Here is a 22,100-nt window from a genome sequence, read left to right as displayed (position 1 = left end):
TATTTTCTCATCCACAGAAATCCTGGGTCCTTTACACGTCTGCTTTCTAAACCAAGCTAACTTGCGTGACAAGCTGTGAATTCTGCTCACTGTCTGAGCTAAGCTGAGGTACTTGGGTTGGATGTCAGTAAATACCATCAGAGTACCAGGCCGGTGACACCTATAAGGACTTGGAAGGACACAACGGCTCACAGTGTCTTGTGCTCCTGGGAAGCAGGCCCTGCCAAGAACCTTCTCCATTTACTTTCCTCTCAGGCCAATGGACTTCACAGCCCTAAAAACCTTGCAGGACAAGTGTACCTGTCACATTTGCTTGGATTTCATGGAAGACCCAGTGACCACGAGGTGTGGGCACAACTTCTGTTATGCCTGCCTCAATTTGTTCTGGAATGATCTAAAAGGCATCATCTTTTGCCCTGTCTGTCATACTTGCTTTCCACAGAAAAGTTTCAGCAGGAACTACCAGTTCCGTAACATGACTGAAATCATTAGGCTCCTGCAGAAGAAGCGGAGCAAGAGGAAGAGGCAGGAAGAACACTCAGTGTGTCAGAAGCATGATCAGCCTCAGATCTTGTTCTGTGTGAAGGATCAAGATGTCTTATGTACCCAGTGTAGCCTCTCTGTTGAACACCAGGGCCATTACACCTGTCCCATTAAAAAGGCCGGCTCTTATCACAGGAAAATCCTCGAGAGTGCCATTATAACTTTTAAGTGCAAAGTGAAACAAGTTGAAAAAAAGCTAGCTCTGCAGCACAGGAGAGTTCTTGAACTGAAAGAAGAGAATGAATATAAAAAAAAAGAGATAAGTTACGAATTTGGGCAAATCAAACTGTTCCTGCAGAATGAGCAGGAGACACGTCTAAATGAGACATACATCGAGGAGCTGATGGCTTTATCAGAACTGAATGGATATCTTGAGACCCTGTCAGACTATGTTTCCACAGCAAAAGATCTGGTGAAGGAAGTGGAAGCCATACATGAAGGGTCAGATGTCACACTCCTGACAAGTACTCCGAGAGCCTACGACAGATTGCAAAACCTCAGATACCCCAAACCGTGGTCATTCAGGACAAAGCAATATGGCCTTAGTCTTCCGCCACAGTATTCTGGCTTGGACAGAATCATCGAGCAATTTCAAACAGATGTGACTTTTGATATTGGCACCGCACACCCTCAGCTTGTTATTTCTGAGGATAGAAGATCTGTGTTTTATAAAGCAGCAAAGCAATGTGTGTGTGCTAGCCCTGGGAAATTTCACTTCTGGCCTGCTCTCCTGGGATGTAAAGGATTCCATTCTGGTCGATGGTACTGGGAAGTCAAAGTGGGAGACAAGCCCAGATGGACACTGGGTGTGTGTCAAGCCCACTTTGCTGGGGACTGGAGCAGTCAGCCCTCAGGCTTCTGGGCAATTGGGAGGTCCACTGAGAATAGCTACGTCACCTATGGGCCTACAAGAACTGAGCTTCTACCAGTAGTGCAGCCCAGCAAGGTCGGCATATTTTTGGATTATGACTTAGGTGAGCTCTTCTTCTATAATATGAGTGACAGGTCTCTTCTCTACACTTTCAGAAATTCTTTTACCAGCACCCTTTGGCCTTATTTCTATACAGGAACAGATTCTGAATCTCTTGAAATCTTAACCACCCCGCACCAGACACAGATCTTTACTTGGTTCTAGGCTAAGTTAGCCAGCACATTTAAGCTAGTAATTAAGCAAGCAAGCAAACAAAATCCACCCTCCCACAAGACCCTGCAATGTAGCCACTGAAAACCAGACTGTTTTTAACTATCATTTTTAGTAACTCTAAGAACGTGATGCTTGCCACGAGTATGATACATGGCTGCCCCATCCTAGCACCCCAGAGACTTAGGTACCAAGAGTAAGGCTGTCTGGCCAATATGAGACCCTGGGATGACAGTTAAGGTTGTCCTCTAGACACACCGCCGCCTGCACACACACACAAGCGCAGGCATGTCCCTTCATGCCATGCACAATAAAAAATGCATGTCAGAAAATGGAATATTGGGGAAGAGGCACTGAACGGATAGTAACTTAAAGAAGAGCTGCCCCAATTAGGAGACAAAGTGAAGATGAACTGGCTTGACCTGTGTGAATGAAGATCTCAATCACTGAAATAACCACTGTATGTTAAGATAGGAGACCGCACACACTCTGTGAAGGATTAGTGACTGAGAAGATGGGTTAAAACAGCCATTAGGAGCTAGGGTATAGTCACGGGTAGAACGCATGACTGCCTATTGCCCTAGGTCCAATCCTCAGTACTAGGTTGGGAAATCAAACACAAGGTTGCATTTTGTTAGACTAGGTGGCATCCCAGCACTCAGGTCGCTATGCCTAACAACAGACCCTACCTCACACGAGGAAGAAAGTGAGGACCAATACCCAAGGCTCTCCTCTACCCTGAACACATGCCCTGTAGCATGTCATTTCCATCCTCACGCACAAGAACACACACATATCATACATGCACACCAGCAATTTAAAAATGAGAAAAGTGAGGTCTCTAGCTTCACTATACTTCAGATGATCCTATCTTGAAAAAAAAAAAAAGGCAGTAAAAACATCGGACAACTAACTCATTTCATAACCTCTGTGAAGCCAACAGGCCCTTGGCTGGTCTCGTGTTGGCCTGGAGCTGCACAGTTAGACTAGAGCAGCTAGCTAATGAGTCCCAGGTATGCCATTTCCTGTTTCCCAGCGGTGGGAAGACAGATGCATGCTACAATACCTAGGATCTTCATGTGTGTTTCGGGATTAAGTTCTGGTTCTTAAAGGTAAGCTCTTTAACAACTGAGCCATCTCTTAACCATCCTATCCCTCAGCCCGTGCAGAGGTGCCAGCCTTAATCCCAATGCTTCCAAAGCTGAGGTAGGAGGTTTGTGGGTTACAGAACAGTCTGGGCTCTATAGCAACATCCTATAAAATATAATACATACAGTAAAATAAAAGCCTGTGCTCCCAGCACTCATGGAGGTAGATCCAATGTTGAAGACTCTCCTCAGACAGACAGCCAGTTCCAGGCCACGAGAGACCGGGGCTCAAAAAAAAAAAAAAAAACGAAAGAAAGCCCTTCCCTCTCCCTCAAACCAACCAACCAACCAACTAACTAAAAACCAAAGTTCATCTGCAGTTGCTGGGACACATTTTTTGATCCTGCAGTTGGTGACTGAAGTATGGGAGAAAGTGCTGGTAATTCCTGTTCCTATTCCTTTTGAATTCTGGTGCTGGCCTTCCATAATAAATTAGCTGTACTCAAATGAATCCTTCATGTTTCTGTATCTATGTAAGACTTTGGTAGGAGAAACGAACTTTAAAAAAGACCAACATGCCGGGTGTGGTGGCGCACACCTTTGATCCCAGTACCAGGGAGGCAGAGGCAGGTGGATCTCTGTGTCAGAGGCCAGCCTGGCCTATAGAGAGAGTTCCTGGCTAGCCAGAGACACAGTGAGACCCTGTCTCAAAAACTAAAAATAAAATTTTACAAAGTGATAAACATGTCAGATTTTTGTTTTCCCTCCACATTTACTTCATAAGTGAAACTGAGAACTGGATTTGGAAGAAGCAGATAGGTTGGACCTGGTACCCCACACCTAATCCCTTCATGCAGAAGACAGAGGCAGGGGAATTGCTGCAAGTTCCAGCCTAGCCTGGGCTACATAGAAGATCCTGTCTGAAAACGAGTTTATACAGGGACCTCTCACTTTAGGAACTCGGTAACCACACGTGGCGTGTCTTAGGCTGTCTGGCTTCACCGGAAGGTCAACTGAGGCTTTCCTGTGTGGATTAGTACTTCTGAGTGATTTAAGCCTTCTGCATTTTTGTGTGCATGCATGCTCACCAGGGTACACACATGCAGGAGTCTGGCATGGGTGTGCAGAGCTCAGAAAGCATGTGTTAGATCCTCTGGAGCTGTAAATATAGGTGATTGTGAGACACCAGACTGGAACCCCTTTGAAAGAGCAGCAAACACTCTTAAACCACAGAACCATCTCCCTCCTTTATAATTAATGCTCCAACTACTGCCCCTTCTCCCGGTCACCTCCTCATATACTTCCTCCCCTTCCTCCTCTCTTTCGCCTCAGAGAGTATGCCCACCCCCCCATCCCCTTACCCTGGAGCATCAAGTCTGCAGGATTAAGCACATCCTCTCCAGTTGACGCCAGACAAGGCAGCCCTCTGTTACATATGCACTGGGGGAGGGGAGGTTCAGACCAGCCTGCATATGTTCTTTGATGGGTGGCTCAGTCTCTGGGAACTCCCAGGGGTCCAGGTTACTTGGCACTGTTGGTCTTCCTATGGGGTCGCCATCCCCTTCAGGACCTTCAACCCTTCTCCTAACTCTGCCCTAGGGTTCCCTGACCTCCATTCGATGTTTGGCTATGGGTACCAGCATCTGTCTCAGTCAGATGCTGGTAGAGCCTCTCAGAGGACCGCCATGCCTGGCTCCTGTCTGCAAGCACAACATAACATCACTAATAGTGTCAGGGATTGGTGCCTGCCCATGGGATGGGGTCTCAGGCTGGCCACTGGTTGGCTAGTCCTTTAGTCTCTGTTCCATCTTTGTCCCTGCATTTGTTTTAGACAGGACCAATTTTGCATTGAAAGTTTGTAGGTGGGTTGGTGTTCCCATCCCTCCACTGGAACCCTGTCTGGCTACTGGAGGTGGTCTCTTCAGGTTCCATATCCCCACTGTTGGGCATTTTAGCTAAGGTCACTTGCATTGACTCCTCCACTGAGCTATCTTTATAGTCCCTTAAGATATCTTTATTAAACTTCAACTTTTCTTCATTAAAAACATACTACACACAGGCAAAGCTTACAAGGCTGCAAGGCTGCCCAATATTCAGAAAAGTATACCTTCTATTTCTTACTCCTCTATTGTAAGCATACATTCCTCAACAGTCTGCGTTGCATGCACATGTGTGTCTGTGTCTCTTGCCATTGATCCCCAAGCCCCCCCCCCCATTCCATTGTGTCTCCACAGCCACCCCACAACCTCTGCCACCTTTGGAACGTTTTGGGCTTCCTTATGCTCTCTATAGAACCTCGCTTCCCATATCAGTCATCTGCTTGCCAGCCCCGGCTCTGATCTCCACGCTAGCTTTTGTGGGATGACTTTTCTCTCCTCCCTTTGCCTCCTCTAGGGGGCAGCTCGCTGGCCCCAAAGCTTTGCTTTTAAGCTCTAACAATGTTCTTGTGATTCAGAAACATTAAATAAAGGCAAGCATGCGGACACTTTTCCCTCAGACCAGGTCTCAGCTCCAGCAAGCCTGGATTTGCTCTGTAGGCCAGGCTGGCCTGGAGTAGGTGGTGATCCTCCTGCCTCTGATTCCCAAGTCCTGAGATTAGATGAGCCATCATGCTTGGATTTTTCCTCCCCAACTTGGCTTTTGATTGTTTGATGTAGTCTCTCCTGACCAAGTTGACCTCAACAGCAAATGTGTGTGGTATGCGGGCGTGTCCATTCCATGTTGTGAATGTGGAGAACAGAGAAGATAACCTTTGGCCTCTGAAGGGACCCATACCACTCACACACATGCTCATGGACACAAATACATGTAAATAAAATTTAAAATTTAAATTTATTATTTATTTTTACACATCTATAAGTACACTATACGCTGACTTCAGACACACCAGAAGAGGACATCAGATCCTAGTACAGATGGTTGTGAGCCACCATGTGGTTGCTGGGAATTGAACTTAGGACCTCTGGAAGGATGGTCAATGCTCTTAACCACTGAGCCATCTCTTCAGGTCTAAATTTGTAATTTTTTAAAGCACATAACATATTTTGTATAATTTAATTTGTGAATATAAAAAACCTCACATGCAATACTGTGAAAGTGTCCTCAAGGCAGGACTTGGTCATGGCTATGTTTAAATCAACCCAGTTGGAGTTACCCCTTACTTTTGCTTGGAGGTAGGGGTGGATGGCACACTCATGAGGGCACACTGAAGCCTCTGTGGACACCTCTGTAAGCCTGCAGATTCCTGCTGCTCTCCAAGTGTCTTCCAGTGGTTAATATTGCAGCTGGAATGGCGACTTATTTTCTTTGGTGGTGTAGTCACATTACCTGTGCTTTGCATACAACTCCTATCAAATTCAAGCAAGACTTGGATGAGATCAATCCTTTGAGCTGTCTGAGTTGAAATATACTAGTTCCCTTCACCCCAGGAAAAGCTAACACGACTGGCATCCAGGACAGTGGACAAAACACTTCTGCTTTCACCACAGACAAGTCCGCCCGTTGTAATTCTTTTAAAGGACCCAGGGTCCGACCATCAGAAGCTGGACATCTTCAACCAGAGTAAAAACCTGGACATGGCAGCCCTTGCTTCTAATCCCAGACCTTGGGAGGTTGAGGCAGGGAGATTGCTTGGAGTTCTAGGTTAGCCTGGGTGACAGAGTACTGTCTCAGAACAAAACTGTGGGTCTCTCTTTTCCTTGGGGGCCGTTGGCTACTGCCAGATGAGCATGTGGGTCAAGCAGGGTTCAGACAGCCATGAGTATGACAGAAGGACTTGCAGAAACCGCTTCAGTAAGACAGGTCCAAAGGTTTGGGGGTTATGGAATCAGGAAGAGCTGATTGGCAGCTAGTTATCAAGGCCTGAGTGGGAGTTAGGTGCTGTATCATGTAGTACTTGCAGGAAGCTCTGTAAGCTAAGATCATGCACCTGGGCCCAGAGACACTCTCCAGATAAGGTCGGTGAAGAAGGGGAAACCACACTGAGAAAGGGAGTCCTCCATTTTGCACCCAGCTTGGAAAGCTATCTGGGCATGGTGGACTTGCTACCTTAATATCAGGGTCTTCCAACACAAAACCAAAGAGTATGAGACATGTGCCATCAAGTAAAGATTGTGTGCTAAGTTCAGTGACCTGTATGATGACCTGGGACCTTGGAAGTGTAATAGATTCTCTAACAAAGGCAGGCTGCACTACTGCTAACATAGCCCCAGGGAGCTGTCCTAGAAGTTACACAGTAGGAGAAAGTCACCAAAACCCAGAGTTGATGTACAGCTGGTTGGTCAGCATGCGAGGAGTGGATATCCCATGCGCAACCTGCGTGAGGGCTCTTCAGGGCCTGAGCTCTGTATGGCTTCTCACTTTTTCCTGGTAGTGTCAGAAGTGGATTAAATTATAGACAGACAGCCTGCTGGTGTGAGGCAAATCTTAGGTATCTGCTGCCTGAAGTGTATGTAGATAAACCATAAACCATGTTTCAGAGGCACCCAAGAATGCATAACAAGGTCCAGGTCAACCTGGAAGACATTAGACCTACCTATGCCTATCCCTGCACACACACACACACACACACACACACACACACACACACACACGAGAGAGAGAGAGAGAGAGAGAGAGAGAGAGAGAGAGAGAGAGAGACTTTTTTTCTCCAAAATCAGTCTCTTCATGTATCCTTGCACCACCACACATGGGTTCAGCTCCCACGGTTACGTCTGGGCTACTGCCTGGACAGGACCTTTCTACTGGTAAATCCAATGTCAGGCCAGCCGCAGAGACCATCCCTGTCGTCCTAGCACTCCTGAGACAGCAGGATATTGATTATTAGGCTAGCATAGGATACATAGCAAAAAAATGTTAAGAAAAGCAAAAAGATAAGAAAGAAATCTGTGAATTTTTAAGCCTTCTGTCTCAGAACTAATCTGTTTGCCAAAGATGATGAGACCATATCATGTTTCTTTGAATAAAGTTATTTAAACAATTAAGCAAAATAAACTTAAATTTATAGAAATTTTCAAGATACACAGAGCTTCTGTTTGTTCTTTAGATTCACATAACCTATTCATCAATATTAAGTAGATAATGTTTATGCATTAACTTAAGTAGCTGATGTTTATGCATTAACTTTTGTGGCAGACTATTAAGCACATATTACTCATCTTGAGTTCAAACCCAGCCTGGTAGAGTCAGTCCTCTCCTTCACCTTTATGTGGGGTCCAGTGATCAGACCCCCATCATCAATCAGACTTTGAGGGTAAGCACCTCTATTCACTGAGCCGTCTATCACCCCTGTGTGTCATTTTTGAGACAAGCTGCCTCTAGCCTTGAACGCAGGATTCTTCTGAGTAGTTACAAGTGTGCTTCCACAGCATGGATTTCTGAGACAGAACGTTTAAAAAAGAAATGAGGAAGTTGGGAAAGGAATGAGCTGGACCAACAAAGAGTCCGTGATATGAGAAGGGAAAAATCACTGAGCATCGACTGACGTGACACACAGCCAGGAGTCCAGTCACTTCTGACAGCAGACTACGGAGCTTAGCACTCGGTGATTCCACAGAGAACTGAGAAGACTCTTCGAGATTGTGAGACATATACATAGTTATCTAAAGGGGGTTCCCAGAGAACTGGCTACAGGGCATCCCCCCAGTACTCAAATCTTGGATATCCAAGGCCCTTACTTAAAATAATAGAGCAAAACTGGAAGCCTCTAACCCCAGTGAGCAGGAATCTAAGGCAGGAAGATCTGGAGTTCAAGGTCAGTTAGACTACATAAGTGAAAGGTTTGCATAAACTTTATCACAACCTTCTAAAACATTTTAGTATAACTGTCTTAGGGTTTTACTGCTGTGAACAGACACCATGACCAAGGCAAGTCTTTTTTTTTTTTTAACCTTTTTTTTTTTTTTAACACTCTAGGTTTTCTGACTGTTCCACATCCCATACCTCCTCCCTGTCTCCACGAAGATGTCCCCACCCATCCCCAACCTCTGACCCCACCAGACCTCCCCACCCCCTGGGGCCTCCAGTCTTTTGAGGGTTAGGTGCATCTTCTCTGACTGAACATTTTTCTTCATCAGCTTATAAAAGCTAAAACTGCAAAGACCACAGTGAGCTCATGCACTGGTTCTGAAGTGCTGCCCAGTGGTTGGCCAGACTGAAGCCATCTTAGACATTAACAGTTCATAATGACATTTAATTGGATGGGACCTATGTGAAGCTTATAGCTGTGGAATTTTTTAAGATTAACAAACCTCATAATATTCAGAACATAACAGGGTATGTGACCGTGCTCTGAGTCAAGTTATTTTTCTGCATCAATGACCGGCAGGCGTACTACAGCGACAATATGAAATAGCTGGCGAGCATGGAACAAAATGGTTACAGCTGTGTGTGCTAGGGAGGTAAACTTTAACAACACATGTATCAAAGAAACAGAGGAAGGGTTCACAGCTGTAAGCTTTCTTAAAGAGGGCCAGGACCTGGAGTCAGGTGTTGGGTATTTTGAATAAGGTGAATTCCTCCCAATGTGTTGAGGTTTTACTTTTGGTTGTTGATTTTCTTTTCCTTTCATGTAGTTGCTGAAGGGCTTTGCAAGGGGCACCAAGAACAAAAAGTTCTTGGCCACTCTAACAAGCCATATTAAAGATGGCCGCACTGGGCCAGGTGCCTCAGGCTTGTGATTCCAAGCACTCACGAGGCTGAGAGTGTGTATGGGCCAGGAGGGACAGCCAGAAGGGACAGCCAGGACACGTTCCTATTCTACAGTATAAAGACGTGGGAACACTTGCTGATCTGGAGCATCCCACATGTGCAGCCCACAACCGACTCTAACTCCAGTGAGCATCAGGTACACGCATGGCACACATGCATGTAGGTAAATAAATCTTCAACACAGAAATGGCTTACACCCTCACTCTCAGTACTTTAGGGTGGAGGCAGGAGGATTAAGTTCAAGGTCAGTCTGGGCTAAATGACCGAACTAAATTCCTGACCGGTTTGGGCTACAGTGATATTTCAAAGGATATCTCGGAAAAAGAAGGGGCCTTTGAGACGACAATGGGCCGGTGAGATGGCTCAGCTGGGAAAGACACTTGCCATACCGGTCTAAGCCAGAGGATCTGAGTGTGATCTCAGGTGCATGCATATGAAGGTTGAAGGAGAGAACTTCAGAAAAATTGTCTCAACAGTTACACTCACACACACACTTGCCCTGTGATGTCTATGCCCACTGCTGGGGGAGTGTGTAGGAGAGCCAGAGAGAAACTCAGTGCCTGAGGCTCCAGCTGCACCCCTCCCCCAATCTCCCCAACTACTGGTACTACCTGCACCTTCTAGAGGCTTCTGTCTCAGAATAAGTTAGTATACTCCAGCAACTTTAAAAGTCACTTAACATAGAGAACTCTCCGTTACACGGTGGAACTTGCTCAGATCTTTAAGTGCCTTGGAAATGTTCGGGGTCTCTGCAGACTGGCACTGCTGTCTGCTTCTGTCCACTGCTGCTTTACGGCCTCTTTGGAAGAGAGCGCTTCCTATCCCTAAGGTCCTAAGGTCTCCCTCCTTCAGAATGGCCTGTCCTGGGTCAGTGATCTGTGTTCTGCCTGTGCCTCGGTGGAGCCTAAAGGAAGTCAAATATGCTCCCCTCCCCCAAAGTGAAAAGGTCGTGATTCTAAGGCAGATCGGGGAAGGCTCAGGCAGGTGACCCAGGTGTCCTTGTAGATGGCTGTGATGTTTAAGGACACAGTGTGGAGGGGGCCACAGAACTTTCCACTAAGGGAATGAGGCAAAGTACAGAAGCATTAGCTGGAACAAAGAAGCCAGGGCTGCTTCAGGAAGGAGGAGGTGGGGGGAGGAGCAGGTATGTGAATGGGAGGAGCAGGTGGTGCTGAGGACCAGGAGGTGGAGGAGCAGGTGGTGGGGAGGACCAAGAGGGGGAGGAGCAGGTGGTGGGGAGGAGCAGGCAGTGAGGGGTGTGAGGGTTGGGGTTTGGGCTGGGTGGAGGATGGGATGGTGGGGGTAGGGGTTGGGGGGGTAAAGGAGCAGGTACAGTCTTGAGCTCCGTGAGTTGGAATGGCACCTTGATTTATTTTTTGGAACTGTGGTCGTTACTGAGGTTTTCAGAAGAAAAGCCTGTTGTAGGTAGGCCAAGCAGGTTAGGCTCCTCTCTGGCCACTCGTTTCCACCATACACAAGTGAAAGAGACCAAGAACGGTGAAGAACTGGGCTGGAGATTGAACCCAGGTGTGGTAGCTCAAGGCTTTAATTCCAGCCCCTAGAAAGGAAAAAGAATCCAGGCTTTGAGGTCTAACCTCTGCTATTAATTTAATTACATAGGTCTGGGCATGTAAGTTAGTTGGTAAAATGTTGGCTCATCGTTCAGGGAGCCCTGAGATGGGATGTTCAGTAGTATAAGGACCAGGATTGGGCACAGGGGTGCATAATTAATCGGCCCTGGTTGAGGTGTGTCTGGTTGGTCAATTGCAGTCTTGCTTATGTAATGTCGTAAGCCCTCACCATATTCACTCTTGAGGAGGTCAAATATGGCTCTTGGAAGATGATCATTCATGCTACAGGGTATAGCCTCACCATCTTGGAAGGTACTGTTCTCATCTGCTATGGGTAGGAGTGGGGTTTCTGTCTTGTGAGGTTTTGTTCTTCCTCAAATCCAAGGTGCCCAAACAGTGTTAGGGCAAAGATTTTTATTTATACCTTTAGCCAAAGAGAGCAGGACAGACAGAGAATGAGGGTAGAGAAGGTAGCACTGTTTTCTTCATATCCATACCTATGTAGGAAAGGCAGGGCTCAGTGCCCTCTACAATACTCGTGTTACTATTAGCACCTACACGGCTTGTTTGTTGTTGAGAGAGGGTCTCTCTTTATAGCTATGGATAGCCTGGAGCCTTGAACTCAGAGAGATTAAAGGTGTGGACCAATAGGCCTGGCAGCGCGCGCGCACGCGCGCGCACACACACACACACACACACACACACACGCTCTCACGTACCCCAAACAGGGTTTCTCTGTGTAGACCTGGCTGGCCTGGAACTCAGATATGCCTGCTTCTCAGACTGCAGCACTTACATGTCTTAGAGGAGAGTAGGGTGCAGCCCCATCGGTAAAGTGCTTACCTAGAAGCTTGTACCTATATAAGAAGCCTACACTTTAATTTCCAGCATTCCATACACCTGCCCGGAACCAGGAAGTAGGGTAAGAACACAGCTTCTGTGGCTGAGCTATGAGAACTCTCTTCCCTCTTCCCTGCCCTTCACCTCACTCCACCCACTCCCAGGAAACACTGAGTTGGTCTCAGCAGATTTCTCCTGCCTTGCATCTTTTGCATACGTGTGCATGGAAAGCATAGGGTATCACTTCTGCTGTGACCCCGAAGGGCTGCCCAGAGCAGACCATTCAAAGTAAGTTGGGAACTGGAATGAAATGGGAGGCAGAGGCTGGGTTTCCGGAGGCATCTCTGCATGAAGGGGAGATGTGTTGTTGTGGCTTTTGACACCTCAATGCTAAGATCTTCCTGAAGTCTGAAAGGACTAATGGCTGTTTGGCAACAGCACTTGGGGGTGCTGTGAAGGAAAGCTGTTACAGATAGGCGTGGTTTCTGTTCACAGCCAGGAAGAGAGACTGGGACAGGTACGATCAGAGTCCTAATGGCGCTTATGTCTGAAGTGCCTGAACACACTCAATTCTTCGTGACCCTGAGCATAGCTGTCCTGGTTGCCTAGAACAGACAGCCTGAAGCCCCTAGAGGCTAGTAGCTTGCTCAAGGTCATAAAACCCATAGAATTCCCAAAACATAATTGACCAAAAGCCCAACTTAACAAATATGTGTTCAGCTTTGTTATTTGTTCATATTTGTTAGTGAAGAAACAGATCTGGACACAAAGAATGATATTTCCCAAAGCAAGTTGGCGAGGAAAGGGATTATATGGCTTACACTTCCATATCACTGTTCATCACCGAAGGAAGTCAGGACAGGAACTCACCCAGTGCAGGAACCTGAGGCAGGAGCTGATGCAGAGGCCATGGAGGGCGCTGTTTCCTGGCTTGCTTCTCTTGGCTTGCTCAGACTGCTTTCTTACAGAACTCCAGCCCTCCAGCCTAGGGATGGCCCCACCCAAATTGAGCTGGACTCATTTCTTAATCACTAAGAGTATGTCTCACAATCCAGTTGGTGGTGGTGGCGCACGCCTTTTATCCCAGCACTTGGGAGCCAGAAGCAGGCAGATTTCTGAGTTCGAGGCCAGCCTGGTCTACAGAGTAAGTTCCAGGACAGCCAGGGCTATACAGAGAAACCCTGTCTCAAAAAAAAAAAAAAAAAAAAAAAAAAAAAAAAGTCCCACAGGCCTGCCTACAGCCTGACTTCATGGAGGCATTTTCTCAGGTGAGACTCTGTGCCTCTGTGCCCTCTCAAGACTAGCTCATGTTAAGTCTAGCCAGCACACTGATGAGTTACCTTAATTGGGTTAAGTGGAGCCTGGATGAGAGACCTCTGAAGTTGAGCCAGGTCTTGCTGGATTTAGCCCTTGGGGCTAGAGCAGGGTGCTTGCTTCTCTCTGTCATTATTGTTACTTGGGCACTAGTCCTCCCTAAATTCTTCTGAGGATGTCTAAACTATCAAGCTAACTACTTGGCACATGCCTGTAATTCCAGCACCCAGACTAGGCCGGGCTACACAAGGGGCAACACAGAGGGATTCTGTCTCAAGACGTTTTTTTGTGAAGTGCTAGGAGGCTAAGTGTTCTACCCGGACCCCCATCTCCAGCACCCTGGTTTCCATGTGTGATGACTTGTTGCATACATGTGTAAGTCAGAGAGTCAACAACTTGTGAGTGTTATTTTTTTTTCCATCATGTGGGGCCTGGGGATTGACCTCAAGTCCTCAGGCTCAGAAGCAAGCACCTTACCCTTGTCGGGATTCCTTTCGCACGGGTTATGACAGCTTTTGTTACTTCGGCGTTGGAACAAGGTCTTTGCATGTAGTCCTGACTGGTTTGGAATTCTATGTGAACACTAGATTGAACTAGCTTCCATCCTTCTGCCCCAGCCTCCTAAGTCCTGATATTACATTTGTGTATCGCCACCCACAACGGGCTTTGGGGTAGGGGGAGGAATAGGGTCTTAAGTAGTCTAGGTTGTACTCAAGTTTAGTAAATAGCCAAGGTTAACCTTGCATTTCCCTCCCCCCATGAAGCTAAATCCTCCAGGTAGTGACATTTGAATAGTAAACACTTTTGCTGGGCATAGTAACACATATATTTTTTTTAATACCAGCACTGGGGAGGCAGAGGCCAGCCTGGTCTACAGAGCAATTCCAGGCAAGCTAGCAAGTTAGTGAGACCCTGTCTAAAGGAAAAGAGGAAGAGGAGGAAGAGGAGGAAGAGGAGGAAAAGGAGGAGAATATGATCAAACACTGAAAACATTTTTGAAGGTTTGTTTGTTCTGTTGTCAGCAGCAGCAGCAGCAGCACCATCATCATCCTAATCATTATTTGTTTTCGGTTTTTTTGAGACAGGGTTTCTCTGTGTAGCCCTGGCTATCCTAGAACTCACTCTGTAGACCAGGCTGGCCACGAACTCAGAGCTGTCTCCTGCTGCCTCTGCCTCTGGAGTGCTGGGATTAAAAGCACGCACCCCCAGTTCCACCACAGTCAGGCAAAACCAGAAGCAAATGTGAAAATTAAAACCTCATTTGATATGAAGGCTTTTGTTAGGAAGCAGAGAAGGAGATAAAGGTAAAAGTTATAGTCAGATTGTCTCAGTTCCCTGATTCTGAGAGTTTGGCTGGTGGTAGAGATGGAACTTAGTGCTTGGATTTTTTCCCTAGATGTAACTCTGGTTTAGGCCAAGCCGAATTTCATCTCTAACATCATTACAACAAAAGTCCTGCCTAGTGGTACTTGGCTACAGTCCAAGCACTTGGAAGCATCCCTTCCAATTCAAGGTAAGGCTAGGCTGTAGGGGTACAGACACAAGTGCCAAAAGATCCAAAACGAATGCACATCTTTCAGGCAAGCACTCCAGAGGCAGAGGCAGGTGATCTCTGTGAATTTGAGGGCAGCCTGGACTACATAGTTAATTTTTAAGATAGCCAGACCTACATAGTGTGACCCTGTCTCAAAAAAGACAAAAATAAATAGACAAACCCATGGGCTAGGGCTCTGTATCTCGGTCTGTGGAGCATTTGCTTAGCTGTTTGAGGCTGGTCATTCTCTAATCCCAGCCCTCTAATTTCAACACGTGGGAGTTGGAAGCCTGAGACTCGGGAGTTGAAGGGAGGGATATTTAATCAAGGCTGTGCTGGGCCTGTGGGGCCAGGTTGGCAAAGGAGCTAGGGCTCAGTATGACAAACTTGGGAATGGCAGGCTCGGAAGGAAGTGTAATGGCCCCTGAGTTAACCAGAGACAGGTATTGAATGGGACCATCTGAAATAAACTTCTTTCTTTTCTTTTTTTTTTTTTTTATAAAGAAATTACTTTTTTTACTCAAAGCAACTGTGAGTTGCCAGAGTCCAGAAGAGTAGCTGTCCACCTAAGGCTGTCATTAGCTGTGGGCAAAGGACCTTGTTAGCAGATGGAATTATCCAGTGCAAAACCACAAAGGATTCAAAGCTTTGACCACTCTGGGAAACCCAGGAGACATCAGTGGGGTGACAGCTGTTTGCAGGAGGGATTGTGAGAACTACATAACAAGTGAGTCTGATTGTCCCTAAAGGGCACGCCAGAGCCAGCCTTCAGAAGGAAGTCCACCTGGGTCCGGACCTTTATTCCCAGCCTGATGGCACAGGCCCAGGTCTTGACCAGACTCCAAAAAGAGACCAAATGCCCCATCTGTCTGGATGACCTGACAGACCCAATCACCATCGAGTGCGGACACAATTTTTGTTATTCCTGTATCGTAGACTTCTGGGCAGAACAGCAAGCCACGTTCTCCTGTCCTGTCTGCCGACACCAGTGCCAACACAGGAACTTCAGAACCAATGCCCAGCTTGGAAAAATGATCGAAACTGCCCGGCTGCTCCAAGGTATGAAGAGCAAAAGCAAGAGGCAGGAAATCAGCACCAGTTGTGAGAAGCACGGCCAGGTCTTGACCCTCTTCTGTGAGAATGACCTTGAGCTTCTGTGTGACCAGTGCAGGGAGCTTGAGAGCCACCAGCCCCACCAGGTGATATCCATTGCAGAGGCTGCCTCTCTCCGCAGGAATAACCTTCAGGGCTATATCAAGATCCTGAAGTGGCAAGTGGAAGAGGTTCAGGTGTTAATGAGCTGGCAAAGCAGAATGACCCTGACCCTGAGGGAGCAGGCAGAGGCACAGAGGTCGCAACTAACTTCTGAGTTTGAGCAGCTCCTCTGGCTTCTAGACCAGGGACAGCAGGCAGCTTTCTCGAGTTTAGAAGATGAGGAGAAGAGGGTGGAGAAGGAACTGCTTCATAACATAGCATCATTAGAACGCTATGGCTCCATGCTCAGAGACTTCCTGAGTCAGTTGATGCAGACCAGAGATCTCTCCGAAGCCCAGATGCTGTCTACCGTCAAGGATTTGTACTTGACTTGTAAGAATCAGCTCATCGAACCAACCATTTTACCAGTTCGGTTAAGAAAAGAAGTGTACAGCTTCCCTCTCCAAGGTTCAGCCCTACAGAGAGTTATACAGCATTTTACAGACACCGTTACTCTAGACCTGAAAACAGCCCATCCAAACCTGCTTATTTCTGAGGATAGGACATGTGTAACATTTACAAAGGAAAGACAACGTGTGCCTGGTTCTTCAAGTTTTACCAAGAGCCCCGTCGTGTTGGGGATTCCATGTTTTAATTCTGGGAGACATTTCTGGGAGGTGCAGGTAGGAAAGAAGCCTGAGTGGGCAATTGGCATTTGCAAAGCTGATTTATCCATCAGGGAAAGGCAGTCCTCTAACCCCCAGGGATGCTGGAGAATCGTGTGGCAGGGGGACAGCTTTAATGTCTCAGGAGCTGACCCAGACTCTCAGCTGAAGGCCGCAAGAGCCACAAGCATCGGTGTCTTCCTGGACTATGAACTGGAAGAGGTTTCCTTCTACGGCATGCCTGAGAAATGTCACCTCTATACTTTCAGGGACAGTTTTTCTGGGCCTCTCTGTCCTTATTTCTACATAGGGCCTCAGTCAGAACCTCTTAGACTCTGTTCTGCCACAAGTTCGGAATGCAAGTCCACATGGTGGCCTTAACTTTAACAGGTTTGTTCATATTCTGCACACCCCTTCCCTGAACCCAGGTGGGCCCCAAGCTTGGTATATGAATTTGTGTGCCTCTGGATTACACCGTCTTACCGATAGGTTTATAGGTGTGAGCTCCTATACCCAACATTTTTTTGGGAGGCATGTTCTTGCTACGCAACCCCGATTGGCCTAGAACTTTGTGTGCTGACCAGGTTGGGTACTGTCAGCCTGTCTGCTGCCCTCCATCTCAGCTTCCTATAATCAACACATTGGCAACAAATGCATTTTTAAACTTCTAAGTCTTACATCTGAATTTTTTTTTTGTTATGAAACCCCATGCCTAGCAGTGCTGAACTATATACTTCAACCTTTTCATCTTTGAGGTCATCTTGGTAAGTCAACCAGGCTAGCCTTGACTAACTTTACAGCCCATCCTGGCCCAGCCCTCCCAAGTAGCTGGTATTACAGGTTTACATCACCAGCCCAATCCCACCTGAGAAAGTGATAGGTGTTTTCAGAATGGTTTGTTTTTTTAATCTATTTTATAACTGAGAGGGTCTGATGTAGTCTAGGCTAGCCTCAAATTTGATACATATAAAGGCTGGCCTTGAATTCATGATTGTCTACAAATCCCCAGTCTTTAAAACTTGTATTTGAGGAGACATTAGTTTCCCTATAATCTTAGAAACACCTTAAACATTAATAAGGAATTGGATTAACAACAGCGGAGTTCTAAAAGGCTTTTAAAATATTCCTGAGTTTTCATCAAATCATCAGCTCCCTCCCTCCCTCCCCCTCTGCCCCACCCCACCCCCACCTCCTCTCTGCTTCCATTTCCAGTACCGGTGTTTGCGTTCAGGGAGCTAACTAACATCAGCCCCATTTGATTCTGATGGAGTCTTGTCAGATTGTCCAGGCTAACCTCGAGATTTTCATTCTCACCCTTCAGACTGCAGCATAGCTGGGATCACAAACCACTTCCTTTATGCCTTGACGAATTTGGGAGGGGGGTATTTTTATTCTTTTAAAAATTAGTATTTGTGTATGTGAGAGGGATGGACAGATGGATGGACTATAGTTGAGGGTGTGGAGGTAAGGAAATATTACTTCTCTTCTCTCATCCTATGTCCTGGGATGAGATTTCGGCAATCACATTTCCCTGGCAAGCATGCTGGGCCTTCTCAGGCCCTAAAATTGGTTCTTGATGGCGAAGGGAAACATGGGAGACTAAACCTGATGACCGGCTACTAAGTTACAGTTAGATCAAACAGAAGTACCCTGTACTACTGTAGAGTGGGCCAGTTATGGACAGCGAGAAGGCTCTTTATCTTTCAACAAGCTGCAGGAAAGCATTTGGGATGTCGTCACCAGAGAGACAAATGTTTGAGGCGGCAGTTGTAACCTGATGTAAACCCTACAAATGTTCACATGTTGAACTGTGACAAGTTTCCCATTCATGTACCATCTTTATCCCTTAAATTTAATTTTAATAAAGGAAAAAATGACTTTGAAAGAAAGTTGTTCCTCGGGGCTTGGGGTTATCGATTTTGTCTTACTCGGTTCCTAGAATATTCAGTCTCTGTGGCTCTCGGAAGTGTCTCTGCAGGAGAATCTGGGTTGCTTTTGTTTGCTTTTTTTGTTTTGTTTTTTGTGGACAGAGATGATCGTTGCTTTTTGCAATTTTCTTCCTGCGTCCATCTCCCAAGTGCTGGCTTTATAGACATTTGCTACTGAGATGCCAAACCTTTTAAGTTCAGACTTCATTTTAGAGAACTGACCTAAGTTTGAAATCAGGTAAACTAACAGGCTTGTTGTACCTAGCATTAGGTTCCAAGTTGCCCCCCAACAAAACCTGAGCCTAGCTCCAGTCTCTAGGCCGATTCCCAACAATACTAGCATCTCCAGGTCATTACCCCAACAAACCTGCACCCCCAAGTTACAAGCCCACCCCCTGCCTAAAGCAGAAGTTAAATTTATGATATGACTCTCAGAACCAGCCAATTATGTTAAAGGCTACAGTAGCTTTCCAATGAGATGCTTGTACAACCTACCCCCTGCTTGCTGCTTACTATAAAGCCTTGCCCCATAGAAATTCAGGGCAACCCCACCACCAAAACCATCCTGCATGACAGTGGTGCATTGGGGGACCCGAGCTAGCTCAAATAGAATAAAGACCCTGCTGGGGGTTGCATCAGATCCGCTCCCGTGTGATTTCCCTGGCACTAGACGACCATACCCAGCGGTAGCACTGTGAAGAACGATGAGCCTCCAGCTTGGTGCTGTCAGGAGTTGGTGGAACCTTTGTGGGCAGAGGGGAACAGGTTACATTTTAAGTGAACAGACAGTTGTCTTTTGTTCCAGGCAGGCTTTGGGATTTGTGGTTTGTACATGCTCTGTCCAGGGAGTAGCATATTAGAAGGTGTGGCCCTGTTGGAGTAGGTGTGGCCTTGTTGGAGTAGGTGTGTCACTCTGGCTGTGGGCTTTAAGACCCTCATCCTAGCTACCTGGAAGCCAGCATTCTGCTGGCAGCCTTCAGAAAAAGATGTAGAATTCTTAGCTCCTCCTGCAGCATGCCTGCCTGGATGCTGCCGTGCTCCCGGCTTGATGGTAAAGGATTGAACCTGGGAAGGGGTAAGCCAGCCCCAGTTAAATGTTGTCCTTAGAAGAGTTGCCTTGGTCATGGTGTCCGTTCACAGTAGTAAAACCCTAACCAAGACAGGCTCACTATATAGTTGAGGATGATCCAAACTCTCAGTTCTCAGCATGCTGACATTATAGGCCTGGGCTACAAGGCCGGGTTAAAATAGCATTTAGTTATGATTGGTTTTTGAGACAGGATCTCTCTTGAGGGCTAGATTCGCACCCACAGGAACCCTGCTTCAGCTTCCCAGGTACTGAGATTACTGACACGAGCCACCGTGCTCAGCTCCCTGTGAATTTACATGTACTATGTATGTATGCACACACACCTGTGTTTGGTATGTGCATGTGCCAGGCCAGAACAATTTGTCAGACTCCCCTGGATCTGTGCGGAGGTACAGCAAGCAGTTGCGAGCCACCTGACATGGGTGCTGGGAGCTTCTACAGCCTTGAGGGTGAACATGCAGCAGCATTCCGAGGAGGCTGTGGTTTTGACTGAGGACTGACTTTGTACTGCTGGGATAGAATCCAACCTCTAGGTTGAACACTCTGGGCAAACACTATGCCTCTAAACGGCAGACCCAACGCTAAGGCTGCAGGTTACTATTATTAATGAGACAGGGTGTCCCATAGCCCCAGCTGACCTTGAATTCCATATGTAACCGAGATAGCCCTGAACGTGATCCTCAGGCCTTCACTTTCCAAGTGCCCTGATTACAGGCATGAGCCAGCACACCAGTGTGAGAGAGGCCTCCTCACCTAATGACATCAAGGATATAGAATGTTAGAGAGCTGAACCCGTCCAGGCAAAGGGGAAGAAAACGGGTGCACTCAGGTCATCCTGGGCCCAGCAGCGCGAAGCCCTGAAGGAAAGTTAAAGCAGTGCCAACTGAGAACTAGGAAAATCTGGGGCAGGAGAAGAGTCCATTTTCCAAGGACCTTCACTGTTGGGCCTTTGGTTTTGAAAACAAATTATGCATGCACAACATGACCTAATTTGTGATTTAGATTTCTGGGGTAGGGCAGAAGGCTCAGTGGGTAAAGAGCACTGGCTGCTCTCCTAGAGGATCCGGCAGGGTTCAATCCCTTGCAACCCCATCAGTAACTCAACCACCAGGAACGCCAGTCCCGGGGTACTGAATGCCCTCATCTGTCCGGCCTTCTCGGCACATGGTGCACAGACACACATGCAGGCGTAACATCCACACACATACCATAAAACAATAATTTACAAGAAAGAGCTGCACCTGCTGAGTGAAAACATGAATGTTTATAGAGAAGTAGAGTAGGGGTGATCCAGAATCAGACATCCTGGGACCAGAGCTTGAGCTACGTGTGTATCAGTCCATGCACGAGACTCTGAAGATCAAGGACAATGTTTAGGTGCTGGTCTATCCTCCACCAAGAGTTCTGGGATCAAATTCAGGTAGGTCATCGGGCTTGCATAGCAAGTACTTTTCCTACTGAGCCTTCTTACCAGCACTATGTGGTCCAATTTTTAAGCCACAGATGGCCTCATTCTTATACTTAAATACATGCCTGCACACCAGAAGACGAGACCAGATCTCTGGCTCACCTGGAACCCAGGATTTGGACCAGATCTACCTTGAACTTCCTGTATCTTCATCCCAAGAACCAGGATGGCAAGTGTGAGGCCTCATGCTCAGCTAACTGACTGATTAAATCAAGGTAGAACACAGAGATATATGGAAACTTCTTAAAGAAGGGCAAAAATAAAGTGGAAGTGGCAGAGTATTTCCTAAATCTTTAATTCTCGCGGATGGAAGGTCTTACCGAGTGACCAGGTGTCACCACTTGACCGCCAATTGGCCCAGGATGTCTTTGCATTTTATTTTTCAACAACACGCTGTAGAACTTGCACAGCTTATGTCCTGCTGAGATCTTGGTCCTCTTAGGAGGAAAGTGTTTTGTGCTTTGGGAGCAAAGTCTCATTCTATGGGCTGGGCTGGCCTCAAGCTAGTGGTGATCCTCCTGCCTCAGCTTTTCAAGGGCTGGGATTACAGGTGTAAGTCATCGTGACCAGCTGAAGGAAATTCTTTATAGAAACTGACTCAGGAGCAGAGAGTGTTTGCCTCTCATGTGTGAGGAGGTGCTTGGGTTTGGTCCCCAGCTCTGGGAGACAAGCAGCAGGCAAACAGAGAACAGCTTAGGAGGCCTCGCCTCCCATCCAATCACACACACACACACACACACACACACACACACGCACACGCACGCGCACGCGCACGCGCACGCATACACACACACACACACACACACAATGTATGCGAGACACTCCAGGAGAAATTTAACCACAGAAAATAATGCCCTCTTTCAGCGGCTTAACTGTGGCAAGAACTTACTAGTTTAGAACCCTGTTTCCAGCAGACTGTCATGTCGCACTTCCTTGATAAAGAACCCCATTATTCCAGGGTCCTTGAACTATTCCAGAAAAGTAAAGAAGTTAAATTATTCACAACATACAAAACA

At 46.9% G+C, this 22,100-nt stretch overlaps 2 protein-coding genes across 2 annotated transcripts; both read left to right on the top strand.

Annotated features, from left to right (window-relative positions):
* The first annotated feature begins 259 nt into the window (after positions 1-259).
* Trim60 (tripartite motif containing 60) lies at positions 260-1,678 on the top strand. The gene has a single exon (XM_052162130.1). The coding sequence runs from the start codon at positions 260-262 to the stop codon at positions 1,676-1,678; it is 1,419 nt and encodes a 472-aa protein (XP_052018090.1).
* A 13,873-nt stretch (positions 1,679-15,551) lies between these two features.
* On the top strand, positions 15,552-16,979 carry Trim75 (tripartite motif containing 75). Its single transcript, XM_052162129.1, has one exon. It carries the CDS (start codon positions 15,552-15,554, stop codon positions 16,977-16,979), a length of 1,428 nt encoding a protein of 475 aa, XP_052018089.1.
* Positions 16,980-22,100: the final 5,121 nt, after the last annotated feature.

Source organism: Apodemus sylvaticus, chromosome 18, assembly GCF_947179515.1.
Source record: "Apodemus sylvaticus chromosome 18, mApoSyl1.1, whole genome shotgun sequence".
In the NCBI taxonomy this organism is placed as follows: domain Eukaryota; kingdom Metazoa; phylum Chordata; class Mammalia; order Rodentia; family Muridae; genus Apodemus; species Apodemus sylvaticus.
Note: the sequence above shows the minus strand (reverse complement) of the source record. Positions and strands in the feature narration are given on the sequence as shown.

Excerpts from the sequence above, each read along its gene's own strand:
- Trim60 (XM_052162130.1), top strand. The coding sequence starts at position 260 with ATGGACTTCACAGCCCTAAAAACCTTGCAGGACAAGTGTACCTGTCAC.
- Trim75 (XM_052162129.1), top strand. The coding sequence starts at position 15,552 with ATGGCACAGGCCCAGGTCTTGACCAGACTCCAAAAAGAGACCAAATGC.